This window comes from Oncorhynchus gorbuscha, unplaced genomic scaffold (genome assembly GCF_021184085.1).
Source record: "Oncorhynchus gorbuscha isolate QuinsamMale2020 ecotype Even-year unplaced genomic scaffold, OgorEven_v1.0 Un_scaffold_2105, whole genome shotgun sequence".
NCBI classification, from domain to species: domain Eukaryota; kingdom Metazoa; phylum Chordata; class Actinopteri; order Salmoniformes; family Salmonidae; genus Oncorhynchus; species Oncorhynchus gorbuscha.
The window spans coordinates 59714-83288 of NW_025746697.1; the positions used below are offsets into that span (position 1 = coordinate 59714).

The 23575-nt window shown below is 44.4% G+C and overlaps 1 protein-coding gene and 1 pseudogene across 1 annotated transcript; one reads left to right on the plus strand and one right to left on the minus strand.

The window, feature by feature from the left end:
* Window positions 1-212: 212 nt before the first annotated feature.
* LOC124024985 lies at window positions 213-385 on the minus strand (annotated as a pseudogene).
* Window positions 386-20846: 20461 nt separating this feature from the next.
* LOC124024984 (gastrula zinc finger protein XlCGF17.1-like) lies at window positions 20847-23150 on the plus strand. The gene is made up of 2 exons (XM_046338693.1): window positions 20847-20975; window positions 21682-23150. The coding sequence occupies exons 1-2, from the start codon at window positions 20873-20875 to the stop codon at window positions 22599-22601; spliced, it is 1023 nt and encodes a 340-aa protein (XP_046194649.1). The 5' UTR covers window positions 20847-20872; the 3' UTR covers window positions 22602-23150.
* Window positions 23151-23575: the final 425 nt, after the last annotated feature.

A 23575-nucleotide genomic window follows, 5' to 3' on the forward strand; every position in this document is an offset into this window, starting at 1 on the left:
AGCATTTCACTGTACCGTTTACACCCTGTCTACGTGACGAAAACGTTTTTTTTAAAGATTAACGCACCATTCACATCAGCTCAATATAACGGTGACCGACTTGACCAGCACTGTCTTGCCACCACTGACATTAAGATGAACTGTGTGTGTGACAATGTGACAATACAATATAGACTAAAACGAAACCATGCTTGATTTATATTTACAACGACAGGGGGTGCACCGTTCCTGGAGGTACTGCAATACCAGGTCGATGCGTGGAGTGGACGGAGCAAGCCCCTATTCCATCTCCCTATTCCAAAAATCAATTTAATATATGGTCCCCAGATAGGGGACGTATCAGCTATTAAACTGATAAGAACATACTTTTTTTTTACAATGTTTTATTGACACAATTCCTTTAAAAACAGCTCATACATTTTTTACATCATTTACACACATAAAAACGGCAACAAAGCATAAAACACAGCAATTGAAAGTTACATTTAAATTTGTTAAAAAGTACGTGTTGTTAAAATCAATGAATACAACCATGAATAAAAGTACTTTCTTTGTAAAAAAACATCAAATCTGTAAAAGCCATTTAAAATGTGTGCTGATGATCTAACAAAGGTAAAACATTTTTAAGGCATGAAAAACATGTTAAAAAGCCACTTTGTTAAGAAGCTGTCTTCAGTCCCTTGTACAGGAGCGGGGTGAGTCTTTATCAAGTTTGATCTTAGCCAAAAGGCCGAGAAGCGATACCCACAATGGTTTCGGGAGGAAGTAGCCGTTCTCCGACACGTCAAATTTGACGATGGTTACACCAAAATGAGCTCTGTATACTATTTTCCCCCATAAAAAAAGATTATGCTTTTAAAAATGGCGGCATGGATTGCGAGTTGATCAACGCCAGGAATCACCAGGTTTGACTGTTACAAAGTAACACAGTTGAAGGTTCTAAAGGTTCTAACAGTCCGCCCTCCAATCAGAAATGAGAGAATGCGTTGTTAAATTAAAACCATATTAACAGCTAAATTAAAACCATATTAACAGCTAAATTGGAATAATAATATATCACGGGTGGGGGTGAAGGGAAACAATTTGGAGATAATATAGACACAAAATTAGATCTTGTTTCAAATATCTCTGGTAGCGTTTCTGCCACAACGGAACTGAAGCAATTGTTCACTTGATGGCGCCAGAGTTCCACCGACCGTTGCTTTTTCCAAGCTGTCCCGTGTGGTACATAAAACTGCATGACTTCAATACATCATCAACGCAAGAAATGTGAACAATAAAAATAGCCTATGTATTTTTTTCTGTTGAGCGTTGTATGTTAAGGTCATTGTGAGGAGGCCTTCATAAAGTTGCCCTCCTAAATTACTAGAGGACAAACTTCAAAGATCCATGGCACTGGACTGCAGTGAGAGCTAGGCCAGAGCGGTCCTGGCCTATGGTCCTGGCTACCTAAATGTTTCCTCCTCATAATAAAGGTGGCAGTTTTGAGGCTTACTTTTACATTTAGGCGTACTCAGTCACTACAAAAAATGCCATATCATGGTCGTAAAATTCCATTTTGGAAATGAAATGGTTGTGCTTTTTGTATTGTTCTGACTTAATATATGCCATTTAGCAGGGCTTTTATCCAAAGCGACTTACAGTCATGTGTGAATTCTGAATGGGCTGCTTATTCTGTAACATTACTTGATGCTGTGTGTGACTGCTGTCTCCTGGCTCTGTGTTTGACCAGAACGGTCTCTCCTTCAATGCCATGGAATGCACAGGTATTACGGTCGTTGTCCTTTCAGACCCCCGAGTGTAACGGAATGAACGGCTAGCTAGTTATCGGTGTTCGCGTTTCAATCAGTGCACAGGACGTCACTTGCTCTGAGACCTTGAAGTAGTAGTTCCCCTTGCTCTGCTTTTGTGGAGCGATGGGTAACGATGCTTCGTGGGTGACTGTTTTTGATGTGTGCAGAGGGTCCCTGGTTCACGCCTGGGTAGGGGCGAGGGTACGGATCAAAGTTATACGGTTACATTGATGCTGTTGACCCGGATCACTGGTTATTTTGGATATTTCACTTAGGGGTGTACTCACTTTTGTTGCCAGCGGTTTAGTTAGACATACATACATGCATACATGCATACATGCATACATGCATACATACATAACATTACACTACACTGCATTACAATACACACATAAAGTTTGGGGTCACTTAGAAATTGTTTTTGAAAGAAAAAGCAAATTTAGTCCATTAAGGGGATAGCCCCGTTTTTTCCAATTTTCACCTAAAATGACATACCAAAATCTATCTGCCTGTTGCTCAGGCCCTGAAGCAAGGATATCCATATTCTTGATACCATTTGAAAGGAAACACTTTGAAGTTTGTGGAAATGTGAATGTGAATGTAGGAGAATATAACAGATCTGGTAGCAGAAAAGAAAAAAAACAACTGTTTGCATTGTTTTTTACCACCATCTTTGAAATGCAACAGAAAGGTCTCAAATCTAGTCACGACTCTGGTTGTCATTTAGATGGTGTCCACAAGAGGGCAGCAGTGTATGTGCAAAGTTTCAGACTGATAACTGGAAGACTAATAAGCAAGTTGCATGACATTTACTATGAAGTCACCCAGGTGTCCTTCACAATTTGCCCAAATGTACCCAAGTGGCCTCCAAGTGGTCGAATTGGTAAATTGATACATTTTCAAGAATATAAAACTAATTGAAAACATTCAAAAATGCTATGCCCGTAAAAAAATACAAGTTTACACACTCCCAGGAATGTCAAAACATGTTGGATCATTTGCTTCCCTACATAAAATGTGCCAACAGGAGACCAGACAAGAATGCTGATCCAATGTCTCCAAATGTCTTCCGGCGCCGACAGAGATGGCCGCCTCGCTTCGCGCTCCTAGGAAACTATGCAGTTTTTTTTTTTTTTTTTTTTACGTGTTATTTCTTATATTGGTACGGATCAGGATGTCCTGCTCCCAGGCAGACTAAATAACCTTTTTGCCCGCTTTGAGGACAATACAGTGCCACTGACACGGACCGCAACTAAAACATGTGGACTCTCCTTCACTGCAGCCGACGTGAGGAAAACATTTAAACGTGTCAACCCTCGCAAGGCTGCAGGCCCAGAAGGCATCCCCAGCCGCGCCCTCAGAGCATGCGAAGACCAGCTGGCTGGTGTGTTTACGGACATATTCAATCAATCCCTATCCCAGTCTGTTGTTCCCACATGCTTCAAGAGGGCCACCATTGTTCCTGTTCCCAAGAAAGTAGCACTCACTTCTGTCATCATGAAGTGCTTTGAGAGACTAGTCAAGGACCATATCACCTCCACCCTACCTGACACCCTAGACGCACTCCAATTTGCTTACCGCCCAAATAGGTCCACAGACGATGCAATCACACTGCACACTGCCCTAACCCATCTGGACAAGAGGAATACCTATGTGAGAATGCTGTTCATCGAATACAGCTCGGCATTTAACCCCATAGTGCCCTCCAAGCTCGTCATCAAGCTCGAGACCCTGGGTCTCGACCCCGCCCTGTGCAACTGGGTACTGGACTTCCTGACGGGCCGCCCCCAGGTGGTGAGGGTAGGCAACAACATCTCCACCCCGCTGATCCTCAACACTGGGGCCCCACAAGGGTGCATTCTGAGCCCTCTCCTGTACTCCCTGTTCACCCACGACTGCGTGGCCATGCACACCTCCAACTCAATCATCAAGTTTGCGGACGACACAACAGTGGTAGGCTTGATTACCAACAACAACGAGACGGCCTACAGGGAGGAGGTGAGGGCCTCGGAGTGTGGTGTCAGGAAAATAACCTCAACGTCAACAAAACTAAGGAGATGATTGTGGACTTCAGGAAACAGCAGAGGGAACACCCCCCTATCCACATCGATGGAACAGTAGTGGAGAGGGTAGTAAGTTTTAAGTTCCTTGGCGTACACATCACAGACAAACTGAATTGGTCCACCCACACAGACAGCATCGTGAAGGAGGCGCAGCAGCGCCTCTTCAACCTCAGGAGGCTGAAGAAATTTGGCTTGTCACCAAAAGCACTCACAAACTTCTACAGATGCACAATCGAGAGCATCCTGTCGGGCTGTATCACCGCCTGGTACGGCAACTGCTCCGCCCATAACCGCAAGGCTCTCCAGAGGGTAGTGAGGTCTGCACAACGCATCACCGGGGGCAAACTACCTGCCCTCCAGGACACCCACACCACCCGATGTCACAGGAAGGCCATAAAGATCATCAAGGACAACAACCACCCGAGCCACTGCCTGTTACCCCCCGCTATTATCCAGAAGGCGAGGTCAGTACAGATGCATCAAAGCTGGGACCGAGAGACTGAAAAACAGCTTCTATCTCAAGGCCATCAGACTGTTAAACAGCCACCACTAACATTGAGTGGCTGCTGCCAACACACTGACTCAACTCCAGCCACTTTAATAATGGGAATTGATGGGAAATGTAAAATATATCACTAGCCACTTTAAACAATGCTACCTAATATAATGTTTACATACCCTACATTATTCATCTCATATGTATACGTATATATACTGTACTCTATATCATCTACTGCATCCTTATGTAATACATGTATCACTAGCCACTTTAACTATGCCACTTTGTTTACATACTCATATGTATATACTGTACTCAATTCCATCTACTGTATCTTGCCTATGCCGCTCTGTACCATCACTCATTCATATATCTTATGTACATATTCTTTATCCCTTTACACTTGTGTCTATAAGGTAGTAGTTTTGGAATTGTTAGGTTAGATTACTCGTTGGTTATTACTGCATTGTCAGAACTAGAAGCACAAGCATTTCGCTACACTCGCACTAACATCTGCTGACCATGTGTATGTGACAAATAAAATGTGATTTGACTTTGATTTGAAACAGAGGTGTTCTCTACCTCTCTAACTACCTACCTCTCTCTCTCTCTATCTCTCGCTCTCTCTCTATCTCTCGCTCTACCTTCCTCTCGCTCTACCTCCCTCTCGCTCTACCTCCCTCTCGCTCTACCTCCCTCTCGCTCTACCTCCCTCTCGCTCTACCTCCCTCTCGCTCTACCTCCCTCTCGCTCTACCTCCCTCTCGCTCTACCTCCCTCCTCCTACCTCCCTCCCTCTCTACCTCCCTCCCTCCCTCTCTACCTCCCTCCCTCCCTCCCTCTCTACCTCCCTCCCTCTCTACCTCCCTCCCTCTCTACCTACCTCCCTCTCTCTCTACCTCCCTCTCTCTCTACCTACCTCCCTCCCTCTCTCTACCTCCCCCTCTCTCTACCTACCTCCCCTCTCTACCTACCTCCCTACCTCCCTCTACCTCCCTCCCTCTCCTACCTCCCCCTCTCTCTCTACCTCCCTCCCTCTACCTCCCTCCCTCTCTCTCTACCTCCCTCCCTCCCTCCCTCTCTCTCTCTACCTCCCTCCTCTCTCTCTCTACCTCCCTACCTCCCCTCTCTCTCTACCTCCCTCCCTCCCTCCCTCTCTCTACCTCCCTCCCTCCCTCCCTCTCTCTACCTCCCCTCCCTCCTCTCTCTACCTCCCTCCCTCTCTCTCTACCTCCCTCCTCTCTCTCTACCTCCCTCTCTCCCTCTCTCTCTACCTCCCTCTACCTCCTCCTCTCTCTACCTCCCTCCCTCTCTCTCTACCTCCCCTCCCTCTCTACCTCCTCCCTCTCTCTACCTCCCTCCCTCTCTCTACCTCCCTCCCTCCTCTACCTCTACCTCCCTCCCTCTCTCTACCTCCCTCCCCTACCTCCCTCTCTACCTCCCCTCCCTCCTACCTACCTCCCTCTCTACCTCCCCTCCCTCTACCTCTCTACCTCCCTCCCTCTCTCTACCTCCCTCCTCTCTACCTCCCTCCCCTCTCTACCTCCCTCCCTCTCTCTACCTCCCTCCTCTCTCTCTACCTCCCTCCCTCCCTCTCCCTACCTCCCTCCCTACCTCTCTAACTACCTCCCTACCTCTCTAACTACCTCCCTCTCTACCTCCCCTCTCTAACTACCTCCCTACCTCTCCCTAACTACCTCCCTCCCCTCTCTATACCTCCCCCTCCCTCTCCTCCCCTCTCTACCTCTACCTACCTCCCTCTCTCTCTACCTCCCTCCCTCACTCTCTCTACCTCCCTCTCCTCTCTACCTCCCTACCTCCTCCCTCTCTCTCTCTCTCTACCCTCCCTCTCTCTCTCTCTACCTCCCTCTCTCTCTCTACCTCCTCCCTCTCACTCTCTACCTCTCTACCTCCCTCTCTACCCTCCCTCTCTCTACCTCCCTACCTCCCTCCCTCTACCCTCCTACCTACCTCCCTCCCTCCCTCTACTCTCTCTACCTCCCTCCCTCTCTCTCTCTCTACCTCCCTCCCTCTCACTCTCTACCTCCCCCTCCCTCACTCTCTACCTCCCTCTCCTCCCTCCTCTCTACCTCCCTCTCTCTACCTCTACCCCTCTCTCTCTCTACCTCCCTCTCTCTCTCTACCTCCCTCTCTCTCTCTACCTCCCTACCTCCACCTCCACCCTCTCTACCTCCCTCCCCTCTACCTCTCTCTACCTCCCTCTCTCTCTACCTCTCTCTCTACCTCCCTCTCTCTCTACCTCCCTCTCTCTCTACCTCTCCCCCTCCCTCCCTACTCTCTCCTCTAACTACCTCCTCTCTCTACCTCCCTCTCTCTTTCTCCCTCCTTCCAGAATGAGAGGTAAAATGTTATCACCTGTAGTATCTCGGGGCTGTTCTCCAAGCCCTCCTTCATCCAGGACGTCCTCAGCAGGAGCGAACCCTATCCCATTATCCAGAGTGGAGAACAGACGCATCCCGATTGGTGCTCTTCATAGCGCTGGTTCTACGGCCCATTTCATCGAATGGCTGCAAAGAGAGATGGGAACACCTCATAAATATTACCAGAATTAACTTTGGTTGAATCCAAAATGGCACCATATTCCACAATATAAAGATAAGAGTACCATTACAGACAGTCTCGTTCCTCACCCCCAGCCCCTCTCCAAACACATAGGTGAAATATTTAAGTTAATGGCCAAGTTAGCAGCCAACACTGGTCTAATTTCATAAGGTAACACACAAACAAAGTTGACTTTAAAAAAAATTAAAATAACAAAATGTACACATTATTTACAATGACTGTACTTACAACACGCCCTAAACACAACATTGTGCCGCTGGTCCCAAGTCTCTTTCTGCTGTAAAGCCCTTCTATCTACTTGTAGGCTGGCTGGGTATTCACACCTCTTGATGGCCGGATGGGGGTTTGTTGCGGAGCCAGAGAGAGCAGCAGTCACTCTAAGTGGGGGATGGAGGACTTGAATGTTGTCTCTTTGTAGTCAGTCTTTTCACTAAAGCAAAATCTGTAAGAACTCGAGTTCATTACTTATTATAATGAACCTTTATTTTAGCAAAACATCAAATATACAACAGCACATCTATAAACATATATTATATAGAGTGGAGAACACTGTGGTGAAGGTTGTGTACCAATTTATTTACTTTTAAAATGAACTTTTATTTAAATTAGGCAAGTCAGTACAAATAATTATTTACAATGATGCCTACCCCGGCCAAACCCGGTCGACGCTGGGACAATTGTGCGCCGCCCTATGGGACTCCCAATCACGGCCGGATGTGATGCAGCCTGGAATCGAACCAGGTACTGCAGTGTGTTAGACGACCTGTGCCAGTCGGGTGCCCAACGTGTTTTGTATGTTGACTTTGATATGTTGTGGCTTTCGGATTTACAATATAAAAGAATATAAATAGAAATTCTTGTATTTCACTTACCAGTCTAATGTAACGTCAGCATCCTCTCCTTTAGCTGTTGTCTATTACATTGTTCTGCAAGAATATCGGCCAAAATCTCTATACTTGGACTTTGAGCTTTTCCAGTATTAGTAGCCATATTGTAAGTTCAACATTTGCAAAACAAACAGTTTTCATAATTTCATAACTCACAGATCTGCCCGATTGGTGCTCATTTGAACGTTACAGTCAATCAGAAATTGAATGTCTTCATAGGCCTACAGATACAGGGTTTACTCCAGGTTTATAATTTTAAAAGGCTAATTGATCTAGAAAACATTTTGCAAAGCTGGCTCTAACCAGAAAATAAAGACTAGTTGGGAGGCCCTGAAACATGTCACTCTATTCTTGTGCACAACTGAGCAAGTGGACACGATACTACTCCCTTCACAGAACAGTGTTAGTGTCTAGTTTGAGAAACAGACGCCTCACAAGTCCTCAACTGACAGCTTCATTAAATAGTACCCGCAGAACACCAGTTTCAACGTCAACAGTGAAGAGGCGACTCTGGTATGCTGGCTTTCTAGGCAGAGTTGCAAAGAAAAAGCCATATCTCAGACTGGCCAATAAAAGATTAAGATGGGCAAAAGAAAACAGACACTGGACAGAGGAACTCTGCCTAGAAGGGCAGCATCCCGGAGTCGCCTCTTCACTGTTTAGACTCATGTTTTGCGGGTACTATTTAATGAAGCAGCCAGTTGAGGATGTGAGGCGTCTGTTGACCTGAACTCAAACAAGGTTCAGAATGTCCGCTGACTACCCTTCTATATAGTAAACCCTTAAGTTATTCCATTTTCATCTCACATGATTTTACATAAATTTTTCAATGTTTATCATTTCAATAGCTCCTTGGTAATGTGACCTACTGGCCTCAAACTACTTTCAGAATGTCCACTGACTGGCCGAGACGGGCACCGCGAAGGCATCCAGTGCGTTAACGCGACTGATCCCGGAGAAGCTGGCTGGAGCCCCGGGAGAGTTCTCTTTTCTTTGTGAAGGCCTAGAGGCTAGGTGTCAGAGGTCACCAGGTCAATGGGGGCCTGTCTGGAGGTCAGGAAGGCCCCAAGGAGAAGGCCCAAGTGAATTGATGTGTGAGTGACACTGTCCTTCAGGGGGGCAGAGCAGGCAAATGAATGTAACATTGTGTGAGATGAAATGGGTTCGCACTGTGAAGAGACATGAGAGGTGTAGAATAAGTGGGAGGCCTCGGCCGCCGTTGAAATACCACTACTCTTATGGCCAGGGGCCAGATACAGAGCGTGAGAGTGCCCAGGCAGAAGGCATAAGACACTGGGCTCTGGATAGGTAGGGGGCTAGGTGGTGGTCGCCAATCTGGTGGGACTGTGAGCCAGGTTGGGACTCACTGTGGAAGTCAAAAGGTCACCAGGTGCACGAGGAGGCCTCCCCCAAGGCAGGGGGCACTCAGAGCCCGAGCAGGGGTGGCCGGACTCAGGTGCTGGGGGCAGCACTCAGTCCGTGGAGGTTGGGTTGGAGATTTGGTCTCTGAGCTGATAAAAGAGGGCGGGTCACCAAGTGCACAGAGCTTGTTTCAGGTTACCAGGTGCATACGGAGACCTCCATCAAGGTGTGGGGCACTTCGAGTCCAAGTAGGGGCGGCCGGACTCTGGGGCTAGGGGCAGCACTCAGGCCATGGAAGTTGGAGTGAGGACTGAGCAGGTAAAAGCAGGTGGGTCACCAGGAGCACAGAGCCTGTTTCGGGTTACGAGGTGCACGTGGTTCCTGACAGCGGGACTATAGAGATAGAGGTCTTTCCAGGGAGTAAGCTATATTCTAAGGCCAAAGGAGAGGGTTGTTGACCAGGTAAGGAGAGTAGGTGTGGAGGCCTGGAGGTCTGTAGTTCCAAGGAATAAGCTATACACTCTTAGGCCCAGGGAGAGGGTAGGCAGGCAGGGAGTGTAGGCCTAGAGGCCAGGAGTCAGAGGTCACCAGGTCAATGTGGGCCTGTCTGGAGGTCAGGAAGGCCCCAAGGAGAAGGCCCAAGTGAATTGGTGTGTGAGTGACACTGTCCTTCAGGGGGGCAGAGCAGGCAAATGAATGTAACATTGTGTGAGATGAAAATGGACAAACAAAAGGATGTGTAATGTGTAGGCCCACTGAGTGGACATTCTGAAACTTGTTTGAAGTCAGTAGGTCACATGACCATGGAGCTATTGAAATTCAAATGAAAAAAAATTCTGTACTTTGTTTACGCTGACTAACTAATTCAACTATAGGAATACAAAATGCGGGTCACATTTCCACGTTTATTAGCTTTGAAAATAATTGTGAAAATAAAACCTGTGCAATGTTGTGCGCAATTATTCCAACTTCATGACACTTATTTGGAGTCTGTGGCAAGTGGTTTGAAAGCTTGAATATACAACCTGAAACTGGCTTTACCCCGGTCTCCGTAAGTAGGGTTTTCAGCTGTTACATTTGCCCATATTTGGCTCTGTGTAAACTACAATTCCGACGCTGTGTTTTAACGTTGAGAAATGTAAATAATCATTGCTTTCAAAACAGCATCCTCACGTTCAATATGACATTGTGGTATGGTAATCTGAGCTAGTAGAGAGCATCCTCACGTTCAATATCACAGTCTGGTATGGTAATCTGAGCTGGTAGAGAGCATCCTCACGTTCATTATGACAGTCTGGTATGGTAATTTGAGATGGTAGAGAGCATCCTCACGTTCATTATGACAGTCTGGTATGGTAATCTGAGATGGTAGAGAGCATCCTCACGTTCAATATGACAGTCTGGTATGGTAATCTGAGCTGGTAGAGAGCATCCTCACGTTCATTATGACAGTCTGGTATGGTAATCTGAGATGGTAGAGAGCATCCTCACGTTCAATATGACAGTCTGGTATGGTAATCTGAGCTGGTAGAGAGCATCCTCACGTTCTTTATGACAGATAAGAGCGTCTGCTAAATGACTTAAATGTAATGTAAATGTAATCTGAGCTGGTAGAGAGCATCCTCAAATTCAATATGACAGTATGGTAATCTGAGCTGGTAGAGAGCATCCTCAAATTCAATATGACAGTACGGTATGGTAATCTGAGTGTGAGGCGCAAAAGCAAACTGACCAGAATAGTAAACACAGCCAGCAAAGCAATTGGTCGACCACAGGCACATTTGAGCAGTCTGTTCCACAATGCAACCAAAAAGGCGGCACAGGCTGTCATTGGCGACCCCTCCCACCGTCTACACCCGCAGTTCCAGAGGTTTCCCTTCTGTTTGACGCTTAAGAACACCCATCACCAAGAAGAACGTGTTCAAACATTCATTCGTTCCTTGTGTAACCGATGTGAAATGTTTAGCTAGTCAGCGGGGTGCGCGCTAATAGCGTTTCAATTGGTGACGTCACTCACTCTGAGACCTTGAAGTAGTTGTTTCCCTTGCTCTGCAAGGGCCACGGCTTTTGTGGAGCAATGCTTCGTGGGAGGCAGTTGTAGATGTGTGCAGAGGATCCCTGGTTCGAGCCCAGGTAGGGACAAGGAGAGGGACAGAAGCAATACTGTTACACTTGTGCTGACTACTAAATGCAAAGTAAATTGTATCGATATATTGTAAATGAGAACTTGTTCTCAACTTGCCTACCTGGTTAAATAAAGGTGAAATAAATAAAAAATAAATAAATGTACTTATTTATCTAGTGCAGTTGGAACAGTAGTCGTCGTGAGTGAATGTATGTCCTCTAAATTGATAGTGTATGCAACATGATGGACTGTTTAAATATGATTTATGCGATTATTTATGAAGGTGATGTGAAACAAAAATTGGACAATAAAGTGTTATTCTATTCTAATAGTGTGTTGGGCCACCACGAGCCACCAGAACAGCTTCAATGCGCTTTGGCAGAGATTCAACAAGTGTCTGGAACTTCACATGCTTTTTTGGGGGCCCATACTGCTAAGCAAGGACGAGGAAGTGATTCGCTGGTTGGGGTAAGGTTCTCAAAAACATGTAAAATCACAAAAAGTGTTTGAACCCTTTTATAAAATTACATTTACATCAAAAATAGTGAAATAGGACATTTCTCCTTTAATGGGAGGCAGACTGGGCATGGTTTTACATGTCTTTTTTATTTATATTTTTTATTTAACCTTTATTTAACTAGGCAAGTCAGTTAAGAACAAATTCTTATTTTCAATGATGGCCTAGGAACAGTGGGTTAACTGCCTGTTCAGGGGCAGAACGACAGATTTGTACCTTATCAGCTCGGGGGTTTGAACTCGCAACCTTCCGGTTACTAGTCCAACTCTCTAACCACTAGGCTACCCTGCTGCCAACCAGAGATTGTTTGAGCTACTACATTCAAAATGTGATAGGAACAACTGTCTGCGACAAATTAGTATTGGTATTAGATCTCTAAATCAAACAGGCAAGGTGTGACTGAGTTGTTGTAAAACAGGAAACTTCTCCTTTAACTTAGAACTACCCCTCCCAGATCTGGGAGAATTGTCAGCAACTGACACTAATTAGCATAACGCAACGGACAAAAAAAATATTACTAGAAAATATTCAGAAAATCACAAGTGACATATTGAAACATATCTTAGCCTTTTGTTAAATCACCCTGTCATCTCAGATTTTGAAATTATGCTTTACAGCCAAAGCTAGACAAGCATTTGTGTAGGTTTATCGATAGCCTAGCATAGCATGTCCAGCTAGCAGCAGGCAACTTGGTCACGAAAATCAGAAAAGCAATCAAATAAATAATTTACCTTTGATGAACTTCGGATGTTTTCACTCACAAGACTCCCAGTTAGACAGCAAATGTTCATTTTGTCCCATAAAAGATGATTTTTTATAGCCGAAATACGTCATTTTGTTCTTCACGTTTGGTTGAGAAATCCACCGGAAACTGCGGTCACGGACAAAGCCGAAAAATATTCCAAATTAGATCCATAATATCGACAGAAACATGGCAAATGTTTTTTATAATCAATCCTCAAGGTGTTTTTCAAATATCTATTCGATAATATATCAACCCGGGCAGTTGGCTTCCCAGTAGGAGCAAGAGGCACAAGGGCCGCCTTTGTCGCTGACGCAATGTTGTCGTTCAGGGTCATTTTTCCAAATAAAAAGCCTGAAACTATGTCTTGTGACACTAGACACATTTAGGGAAGCCATAGAAAAAGGAATCTGGTTGATATCCCATTCACTGCTCAATAGGGATGCATAGGAACGCTGAAGTTTCTAAATAAGAGTGGCCCAATTAACACGTTGCAATTTCTACTAACCCTCTGAACTGGCGGGCTCACTAAACACAAATACTACATTTGTAAATTATGCCTGAGTGTTGGAAGGTGCCCCTGAAAACCGTAAATAAAAATACATTAAATAAAAAACTGGAAAATCATGCCGTCTGGTTTGCTTAAAGATGCACTATGGAAACAAATCCTCAATTTCCTGGTTGCAAAATGTTCCGTTTGTGGCAAAACAAGCAATCATTGTGTAGAGAATCATTGTACCATCTAAACCACTGTGAAATATATTTTCCATAACCAACTGGGGTATCTGGAGTGATCAGAGAGTAGACTAAAGAAGTGAAGTAGACAAATTGCCAGTGAAGAAATTCTATGAAATGAGTCTGTGTAGTTACTAGGCTTGGGCGTAATTCCGTAGATACCAGAATACTTGGGGGAAAGCCATAGGATGGTTTTTCAATACCGTTGAAACTATTTTCTTCGAAGTCAAATATTTGTAGATACTTTTTAAGTAAATGCATGCAGTTAACTTGTGCAATACGTTAGGAGATAAAGAACAGCGTTCTTATTTGCCTCTGTCACATTATTATGTAGTTTACGGTAGTCCCCCAGTCACGTGGTGTTCGATGACAAAGAGAAGAGACCTGAGTGTTCCTCACAAAATGGCGGTCAGTCAGCGTAGATACGTTAAAGGAATTATTGGATTTCCTCTCCCAAACCCCGACCAGTCATAAAACAACATTGATTAAAACGTTGTTCGGAACGACACAATGTCATGTGTACAACATCTAAAGACCCGCATCACTATCATGGGAGCTTTGCCGTTTCTAAAAGGACGTATTTCGGGGGTACTGCTAAACAAGGATGAGGGCACGATTTGCTGGTTGTGGTAAGGTTCTCAAAAGTATGTGAAATCACAAACATACTGTCTGGACCCTTCTATAAAAAATGGATTTACATAAATATGAGTGATTTAGTGTAGATGATATAGGGGATGGTTGCATTTTTAATCTACATCTCAGATCATTTTGAGCTAGTACATTCAAAATGTGAATAGGAACATCTGTCTGTTACAAAGTAGTATTGGTTTTATCTCTCTAAATCAAACAGACAATGTGTGACTGTCTCAAACACAAGGAGTGACATGTTCCAAATTCCCCCACCTCCCGGGTCAGTTGTAACAATTCCCCTACCTCCCGGGTCAGTTGTAACAATTCCCCTACCTCCCGGGTCAGTTGTAACAATTCCCCTACCTCCCGGGTCAGTTGTAACAATTCCCCACCTCCCGGGTCAGTTGTAACTATTCCCCTACCTCCCGGGTCAGTTGTAACTATTCCCCTAACTCCCGGGTCAGTTGTAACTATTCCCCTACCTCCCGGGTCAGTTGTAACTATTCCCCTACCTCCCGGGTCAGTTGTAACTATTCCCCTACCTCCCGGGTCAGTTGTAACTATTCCCCTACCTCCCGGGTCAGTTGTAACTATTCCCCTACCTCCCGGGTCAGTTGTAACAGGCATTGGAGTGACATGTAACAGTTTGACATAATGCTAAAATCATAACATGCAACAAGATATTGAAAGCCTTTATTGGGAACCTGAGAACAACATGTTTAACATTTTGTGTAGCAGAAATAATAGTCAAAATTCAAATCAGAATGTTTCTTATTTTGACACTATTAACTGGCCCTTCTCAACTAAACAACATCTGACAATTTAACATCTGAATGTGTGTGGTGTGAGTGAATTTGAGAGAGAGGAGGGGTGTGTGTGTGAGTGAATGTTGGACATGTTAACTCAGTCACAGTTTCGACAGTGGTATGGTAGTCCCGGGGTACAGGCTTGGTGGGCCCATCAGTTTAGACAGTGGTACGGTAGTCCCGGGGTACAGGCTTGGTTGGCCCATCAGTTTAGACAGTGGTACGGTAGTCCCGGGGTACAGGCTTTGTGGGCCCATCAGTTTAGACAGTGGTATGGTAGTCCCGGGGTACAGGCTTGGTGGGCCCATCAGTTTAGACAGTGGTACGGTAGTCCCGGGGTACAGGCTTGGTGGGCCCATCAGTTTAGACAGTGGTACGGTAGTCCCGGGGTACAGGCTTGGTGGGTCCTTCAGTTTAGACAGTGGTACGGTAGTCCCGGGGTACAGGCTTGGTGGGTCCATCAGTTTAGACAGTGGTACGGTAGTCCCGGGGTACAGGCTTGGTGGGTCCATCAGTTTAGACAGTGGTACGGTAGTCCCGGGGTACAGGCTTGGTGGGTCCATCAGTTTAGACAGTGGTATGTTAGTCCCGGAGTACAGGCTTGGTGGGCCCATCATTTGTATTCCCAGCACTGCACCCAGACCTCATTAGGCTTGTTATAACTAACCCTGATGCTTGCAGCTATTAGTTAGCTTCAACTTTAGCTACATGTTTAAACTTTAGCATTGCTAACTTGCATCAAATCGATATTTATTTATCTTTATTTAACTACGCAAGTCAGTTAAGAACAAATTCTTATTTTCAATGACGTCATAGGAAGAGTGGGTTAACTGCATTGTTCAGGGGCAGAACGAGACTTTTACCTTGTCAGCTCGGGGATTAGATCTTGCAACCTTTTGGTTACTAGTCCAATGCTCTAATCACTAGGCTACTTGCCGCCCCATATCTACACAAACTGGTTATGAACCTGAAATAACTACTAACTACTAACTACAAACTACAAACTACTAACTACTAACTACAAACTACAAACTACTAACTACTAACTACAAACTACAAAGCAGGTGATGCCGTCACAAAAACACATTTGGCCCCAAATATGTCTTTCTTACTTCAAACTCAGATTTAGTTTTTCAATAAGGGTCTTGCTTCTTCACATGAGGGTTGAGGACCAAACTGAGCATGTGCACAGTGAATCACATGATTTTAGCTTGTTCCTGCTTGACGATATTAAGTGTCACGGTTATCCTGTGTTACAACCATCCCCGGTGTCCTAAAATAGGAAACTTCTCCTTTTAACTAAACTCAGCAAAAAAAAGAAAGTCCGCTCACTGTCAACTGCGTTTATTTTCAGCAAACTTAACGTGTAAATCATTGTATGAACATAAGATTCAACAGCTGAGACAAGTTCCACAGACGTGACGGACAGAAATGTAATAATGTGTCCCTGAACAAAGGGGGTCAAAATCAAAAGTAACAGTCAGTCTCTGGTGCATTAAGTACTGCAGTGCATATCCTCCTCATGGACTGCACCAGATTTGCCAGTTCTTGCTCTGAGATGTTACCCCACTCTTCCGCCAAGGCACCTGCAAGTTCCCGGACATTTCTGGCGGGAATGGCCCTAGCCTTCACCCATCGATGAGGGAGGAGGATGTCTTCCCTGTAACGCACAGCTGCAATGACAACGAGCTCAGTCCGATGATGCTGTGACACACCGCCCCAGACCATGATGGACCCACCACCTCAAAATCGATCCCACTCCAGAGTACAGGCCTCGGTGTAACGCTCATTCCTTTGACCATAAACACGAATCCGACCATCACCCCTGGTGAGACAAAACCGCGACTCGTCAATGAAGAGCACTTTTTGCCGGTCCTGTCTGGTCCAGCGACAGTGGATTTGTGCCCATAGGCAACGTTCTTGCCGGTGATGTCTGGTGAGGACCTGCCTTACAACAGGCCTACAAGCCCTCAGTCCAGCCTCTCTCAGCCTATTGCGGACAGTCTGAGCACTGATGGAGTGATTGTGCTTTCCTGGTGTAACTCGGGCAGTTGTTGGTGCCATCCTGTACCTGTCCCGCAGGTGTGATGTTAGGATGTACCGATCCTGTGCAGGTGTTGTTACACGTGGTCTGCCACTGCAAGGACGATCAACTGTCGGTCCTGTCTTCCTGTAGCGCCGTCTTAGGCATCTCACAGTACGGACATTTCAATTTATTGCCTTGGCCACATCTGCAGTCCTCATGCCTCCTTGCAGCATGCCTAAGGCACGTCCACACAGATGAGCAGGGACCCTGGGCATCTTTCCTTTGGTGTTTTTCAGTCAGTGGAAAGGCCTCTTTAGTGTCCTAAGTTGAGCTGCAAAACCTGGACCCGTATAAATCAGCTGGGCTTGACAATCTGGACCCTCTATTTCTGAAACTATCCGCCGCCATTGTCGCAACCCCTATTACCAGCCTGTTCAACCTCTCTTTCATATCGTCTGAGATCCCCAAGGACTGGAAAGCTGCCGCAGTCATCCCCCTCTTCAAAGGGGGTGACACCCTGGACCCAAACTGCTACAGACCTATATCCATCCTGCCCTGCCTATCTAAGGTCTTCGAAAGCCAAGTCAACAAACAGGTCACTGACCATCTCGAATCCCACCGTACCTTCTCCGCTATGCAATCTGGTTTCCGAGCCGGTCACGGGTGCACCTCAGCCACACTCAAGGTACTAAACGACATCATAACCGCCATCGATAAAAGACAGTACTGTGCAGCCGTCTTCATCGACCTCGCCAAGGCTTTCGACTCTGTCAATCACCATATTCTTATTGGCAGACTCAGTAGCCTCGGTTTTTCGGATGACTGCCTTGCCTGGTTCACCAATTACTTTGCAGACAGAGTTCAGTGTGTCAAATCGGAGGGCATGTTGTCCGGTCCTCTGGCAGTCTCTATGGGGGTGCCACAGGGTTCAATTCTCGGGCCGACTCTTTTCTCTGTATATATCAATGATGTTGCTCTTGCTGCGGGCGATTCCCTGATCCACCTCTACGCAGACGACACCATTTTATACACTTTCGGCCCGTCATTGGACACTGCTATCTAACCTCCAATCGAGCTTCAATGCCATACAACACTCCTTCCGTGGCCTCCAACTGCTCTTAAACGCTAGTAAAACCAAATGCATGCTTTTCAACCGATCGCTGCCTGCACCCGCATGCCCGACTAGCATCACCACACTGGATGGTTCCGACCTTGAATATGTGGACACCTATAAGTACCTAGGTTTCTGGCTAGACTGCAAACTCTCCTTCCAGACCCATATCAAACATCTCCAATCGAAAATCAAATCAAGAATCGGCTTTCTATTCCGCAACAAAGCCTCCTTCACTCACGCTGCAAGCTTACCCTAGTAAAACTGACTATCCTACCGATCCTCGACTTCGGCGACATCATCTACAAAATTGCTTCCAACACTCTACTCAGCAAACTGGATGCAGTTTATCACAGTGCCATCCGTTTTGTCAATAAAGCACCTTATACTACCCACCACTGCGACTTGTATGCTCTAGTCGGCTGGCCCTCGCTACATATTCGTCGCCAGACCCACTGGCTCCAGGTCATCTACAAGGCCATGCTAGGCAAAGCTCCGACTTATCTCAGCTCACTGGTCACGATGGCAACACCCATCCGTAGCACGCGCTCCAGCAGGTGTATCTCATTATCATCCCTAAAGCCAACACCTCATTCGGCCGCCTTTCGTTCCAGTACTCTGCTGCCTGTGACTGGAACGAATTGCAAAAATTGCTGAAGTTGGAGACTTTTATCTCCCTCACCAACTTCAAACATCAGCTAGCTGAGCAGCTAACCGATCGCTGCAGCTGTACATAATCTATTGGTAAATAGCACACCCATTTTCACCTACCTCATCCCCACAGTTTTTATTTATTTACTTTTCTGCTCTTTTGCACACCAATATCTCTACCTGTACATGATCATCTGATCATTTGTCACTCCAGTGTTAATCTGCAATATTGTAATTATTCGCCTACCTCCTCATGCCTTTTGCACACATTGTATATAGACTCCCCCTTTTTTTCTCTGTGTTATTGACTTGTTAATTGTTTACTCCATATGTAACTCTGTGTTGTCTGTTCACACTGCTATGCTTTATCTTGGCCAGGTCGCAGTTGCAAATGAGAACCTGTTCTCAACTAGCCTACCTGGTTAAATAAAGGTGAAAAAAAAAATAGAAAAAAAAAAAGTTTTCATAACTGTAACCTTAATTGCCTACCGTCTGTAAGCTGTTAGTGTCTTAATGACTGTTCCACAGGTGCATGTTCATTCATTGTTTATGGTTCATTGAACAAGCATGGGAAACAGTGTTTAAACCTTTTACAATGAAGATCTGTGAAGTTATTTGGATTTTTACGAATTATCTTTGAAAGACAGAGTCCTTTTTTTTGTTGTTGCTGAGTTTAGTTTACTATTGATATTTCCTGGCAACTTTTACTCCTCTACATTCCTAAAGAACATATGTCCTTTTTACTCCCATACATTTTCACTGACTCCCAAAAGTTCGTGTTACATATCGAATGCTCAGGCAGAGGAGAGCAATATGGTCCAATTCACGCGTTGTCATCCCTGCTGCCTCTGATCTGTCAGACTCACTAAACGCAAATATTGCGTTTGTAAATGATGCCTGAGTGTTGGAGTGTGCACCTGGCCATCCATAAATACATCAAAAACAGTCTGGTTTGCTTAAAGATGCATTATGCATAAATCCCTCTTCCAGTTCCTGGTTGCATGAATTTGAATAATACGGATAATTTCAGTTTGTGACAAAATAATCATTGGAGAATCATTGTACCATCTAAACCGCTGTGAGAACGTTTCCATGACCACATATTGTACAGTGCATTCGGAAAGTGTTCAGACCCCTTTACTTTTTCCACATTTTATTACGTTTCAGCCTTATTCTAAAATGGATTAAATTGTTTTCCCCCCCTCATCAATCTACACACAATATCCCATAATGAAAAAGTAAAAACTGAAATACCACATTTACATAAATATTCTGACCTTTTACGCAGTACTTGGTTGAAGCAACTTTGGCAGCAATTACAGCCTTGATTCTTCTTGGGTATGGCGCTACAAGCTTGGCACACCTGTATTTGGGGAGTTTCTCTCATCGCTACAGAGGAATTCTGGAGCTCTGTCAGATTGAATACTTATGTAAAATGTTAGTTTGTTTTTAATACATTTGCAAAAATGTCTAAACCTGTTTTCGCTTTTTAATATTGGGTATTGTGTGTAGATTGATGAGGAAAACATTTTTATGTCATCCATTTTAGAATAAGGCTGTAACGTAACAATGTGGAAAAAGTCAAGGGGTCTGAATACTTTCCGAATGCGCTGTAGTTATTTATCCTCTATCCAGGTGTACAAAAGTAAAAGACAACAACTAAACTTGGGAAGGGGAAGCATAGAAATATCACACACAGAACAGATCTACCGCTTCTTAGACTTGCTTTCAATGAGACTGACAGATCGATAACTCACATTTCTATGTGCATTTGGTCGGGTTGTTACATATTGTAGCTTTAATAAAAGGAATTTGATGTACTTTTACTCAAATATAACAATTTAGTACTTTGTTTCCACCACTAACCATTGGTTGTGAGTGAAATAATACAGTGAAGACAAAGTTATTCAGGAAAATAGTACATAGTGCTGCCTAAAACATACTGCAACCTTGTACTAAATGTTTTATTGAGTCATGTATATTAATTTAGGAAATCTACTATAGGTTAAGTGCACTTATGTTGTGTAATTGTGTGTGTCTATTCTGAATTCATGTTTTGTTTTCAATGTTTAGCTACCTGATCTGTTGAAATACGATAATTGAACAAGAAAAATTGAATATATATTTAGAGAATAAAGAAAGCGCCAGAACTGTCAAGAAAATAACTTTTTTTGTCCATTTCTCTTTATTACTACAGACTGACTCAGATAAAGTCTGAGGCCGGTAACATCAACAGTGAGGACAAACGCAGCCTGCCTCTCTCCTTCCACACTGAGTCCAAACCTACAGTCACTGGGTCCAGAATGTAACAGTGGAGCCCAGTTTGCACTGCAGGATCCAGAGATGGCATCAGTGAAGCTGGAAGACTGCAGTCAAACACTGGAGCTGAATGTCAACATTAAAGATGAAGAAGAGGAGGAGAAGATTGGGACATCTGTTAATCATGGTAACAGCTGGTTCTATCTATCTATAAGTTATCTTCATAAATTAGACCTCCATAAGTTATGATAGGTTGAAGTCTAACTCTGACATCACACATCCCTGAGAAACTCCAGACTGCACAACAAAGCTTGTTATTCATTCCAACCTCTCCACTCTGTATGAAAAGTTACTGTACAACTGTTTCATGATGAACTGTTTAAATAAGAAAGTAATGTTATTTCATGCCACTGAGTCTAATATGGTTTGATACCAGTATTGTCAGCATTTAGAAAAAATGCAATTCCAGAATTCATTGAACACTAAAATGACAGTTATAGTCAATACTTAGAAAAGAGAAACATTTCGAATTGGAATTTGGTTTGCTTTCTGAATTAACTCGAATAGAAATGGAATTGACCCCAACCCTGGTGGTTGCTAATTTGTGATAGTGAGTGGAGGATGATATGAAATGAGTCTGTGTAGTTACTAACCCTTGTGATAGTGAGTGGAGGATGATATGAAATGAGTCTGTGTAGTTACTAACCCTTGTGATAGTGAGTGGAGGATGATATGAAACATGATATGGCTCCTAATTTTCACTCCTTTTACCCCTTTTTGCCTTCTCCACTTTTAGAATTAGTTTCATTCCCATTTGTATTGAACAGCCTACTGACATGAAGTCATATGTATATCTCATCAACTGACTGGTTCTTCTGATGATGTTCACACAGGAGACCATGTTGACACATTCTCTACATCCAGAGAGCAACAGCAGGAAGATCACAGAGCTAAGAGGTCTCATCACTGCCCACATTGTGAGGAGATTTTCCCATTTCTATCAAAGCTAGAAATGCACCTAAAAATACACACAGGAGAGAGTCTGTATTCCTGTTCCGACTGTGGAAAAAGCTTCAAAACATCAAGGTCTCTTACAGTTCATCAGAGAACACACACAGGAAAGACGCCTTACTCCTGCTCGGAATGTGGAAAAAGTTTCTCTCAACAGAGCAATTTAAAAACACACCAACGTATACATAAAGGAGAGAAGCCTTACTCCTGCTCTGACTGTGGAGTCAGTTTCTCCGGACTGGATACCTTAAAAACACACCAACGTATACATACAGGAGAAAAGCCATATTCCTGCTCTGACTGTGGGAAGACATTTTCTCAACTGGTCCATTTAAATGCACACCGACGTATACATACAGGAGAGAAGCCTTACTTCTGCTCTGACTGTGGAAAGAGTTTCTCTCAACAGAGCAGCTTAAAATCACACCAGCGTACACATACAGGAGAGAAGCCGTACTCCTGCTCTGACTGTGGGAAGTGCTTCACAACATCATCTGCAATAAACGTTCATCAGAGAACACACACAGGAGAGAAGCCTTACTTCTGCTCTGACTGTGGAATGAGTTTTTCCCGGTTGAATACCTTAAACTGTCACCAGTTAATACATACAGGACAGAAGCCTTACTTCTGCTCTGACTGTGGGAAGAATTTCTCTCTACAGAGCAGCTTAAAATCACACCAACCTATACACACAGGAGAAAAGCCTTACTCCTGCTCTGACTGTGGAAAGTGTTTCTCTCGACAGGGCAGCTTAAAATCACACCAACGGATACACACAATAGAGAAGCCTTTTTCAGAATAAAACCGTACATTTTTGGGTGGATTGACAATGGACCCCTGCTTAAAGTATCCTCCTTTTTAAACGAAGTCTTACAGAGTTGGCTACAATGTCATCCTCCAGACAAGGCAGATCTAATATTACAGCAAATAATATGGCTCAGCTCCAATGTACTGAGAGATAAAACAAGGTAACTTTTATTGTAAAAAAAAATGTGTATAATATCTATGAAGGACATACATTTTCAACATTTTACAACATCCAACATTTTCAGACAAGATAGAAAGGCCAAAGAGGGCGGTGTTGCAATCTACTGCAGAGTTCTGTCCTACTATCCAGGTCTGTTCCCAAACAATTTGAACTTCTACTTTTTTAAAAAGCCATTTCTCTAAAACCAAGTCTCGTTGCTGCCTGCTACTGTAACGGTGTTCGTCTGTTGAAGAAAGAGAGTCGGACCGAAATGCAGCGTGTAGGTTACTCATGAATTTAATGAAAGAATACGCGGTACATTAAATAACTGAACACTAAATACTAAAACAACAGAACGGAACGTGAAACTAATTACAGCCTATCTGGTGAATACTACACAAAGACAGGAACAAACACCCAAGAAATACAAAGCGAACTCAGGCTGCCTAAATACGGTTCCCAATCAGAGACAACGATAAGCACCTGACTCTAATTGAGAATCGCCTCAGGCAGCCAAGCCTATACCACACCCCTAATCAGCCGCGATCCCAAATAATACAAACCCCAATACGAAACACAACATATAAACCCATGTCACACCCTGGCCTACCCAAACATATAACAAAAACACAAAATACAATGACCAAGGCGTGACAGAAACCCCCCCCCCCTAAGGTGCGGACTCCTGGACGCACCTTAAGAGCATAGGGAGGGTCCGGGTGGGCGTCTGTCCATGGTGGCGGTTCTGGCTCGGGACGTGGACCCCACTCCATTAATGTCCTAGTTCCTCCCCTTCGCGTCCTGGGATA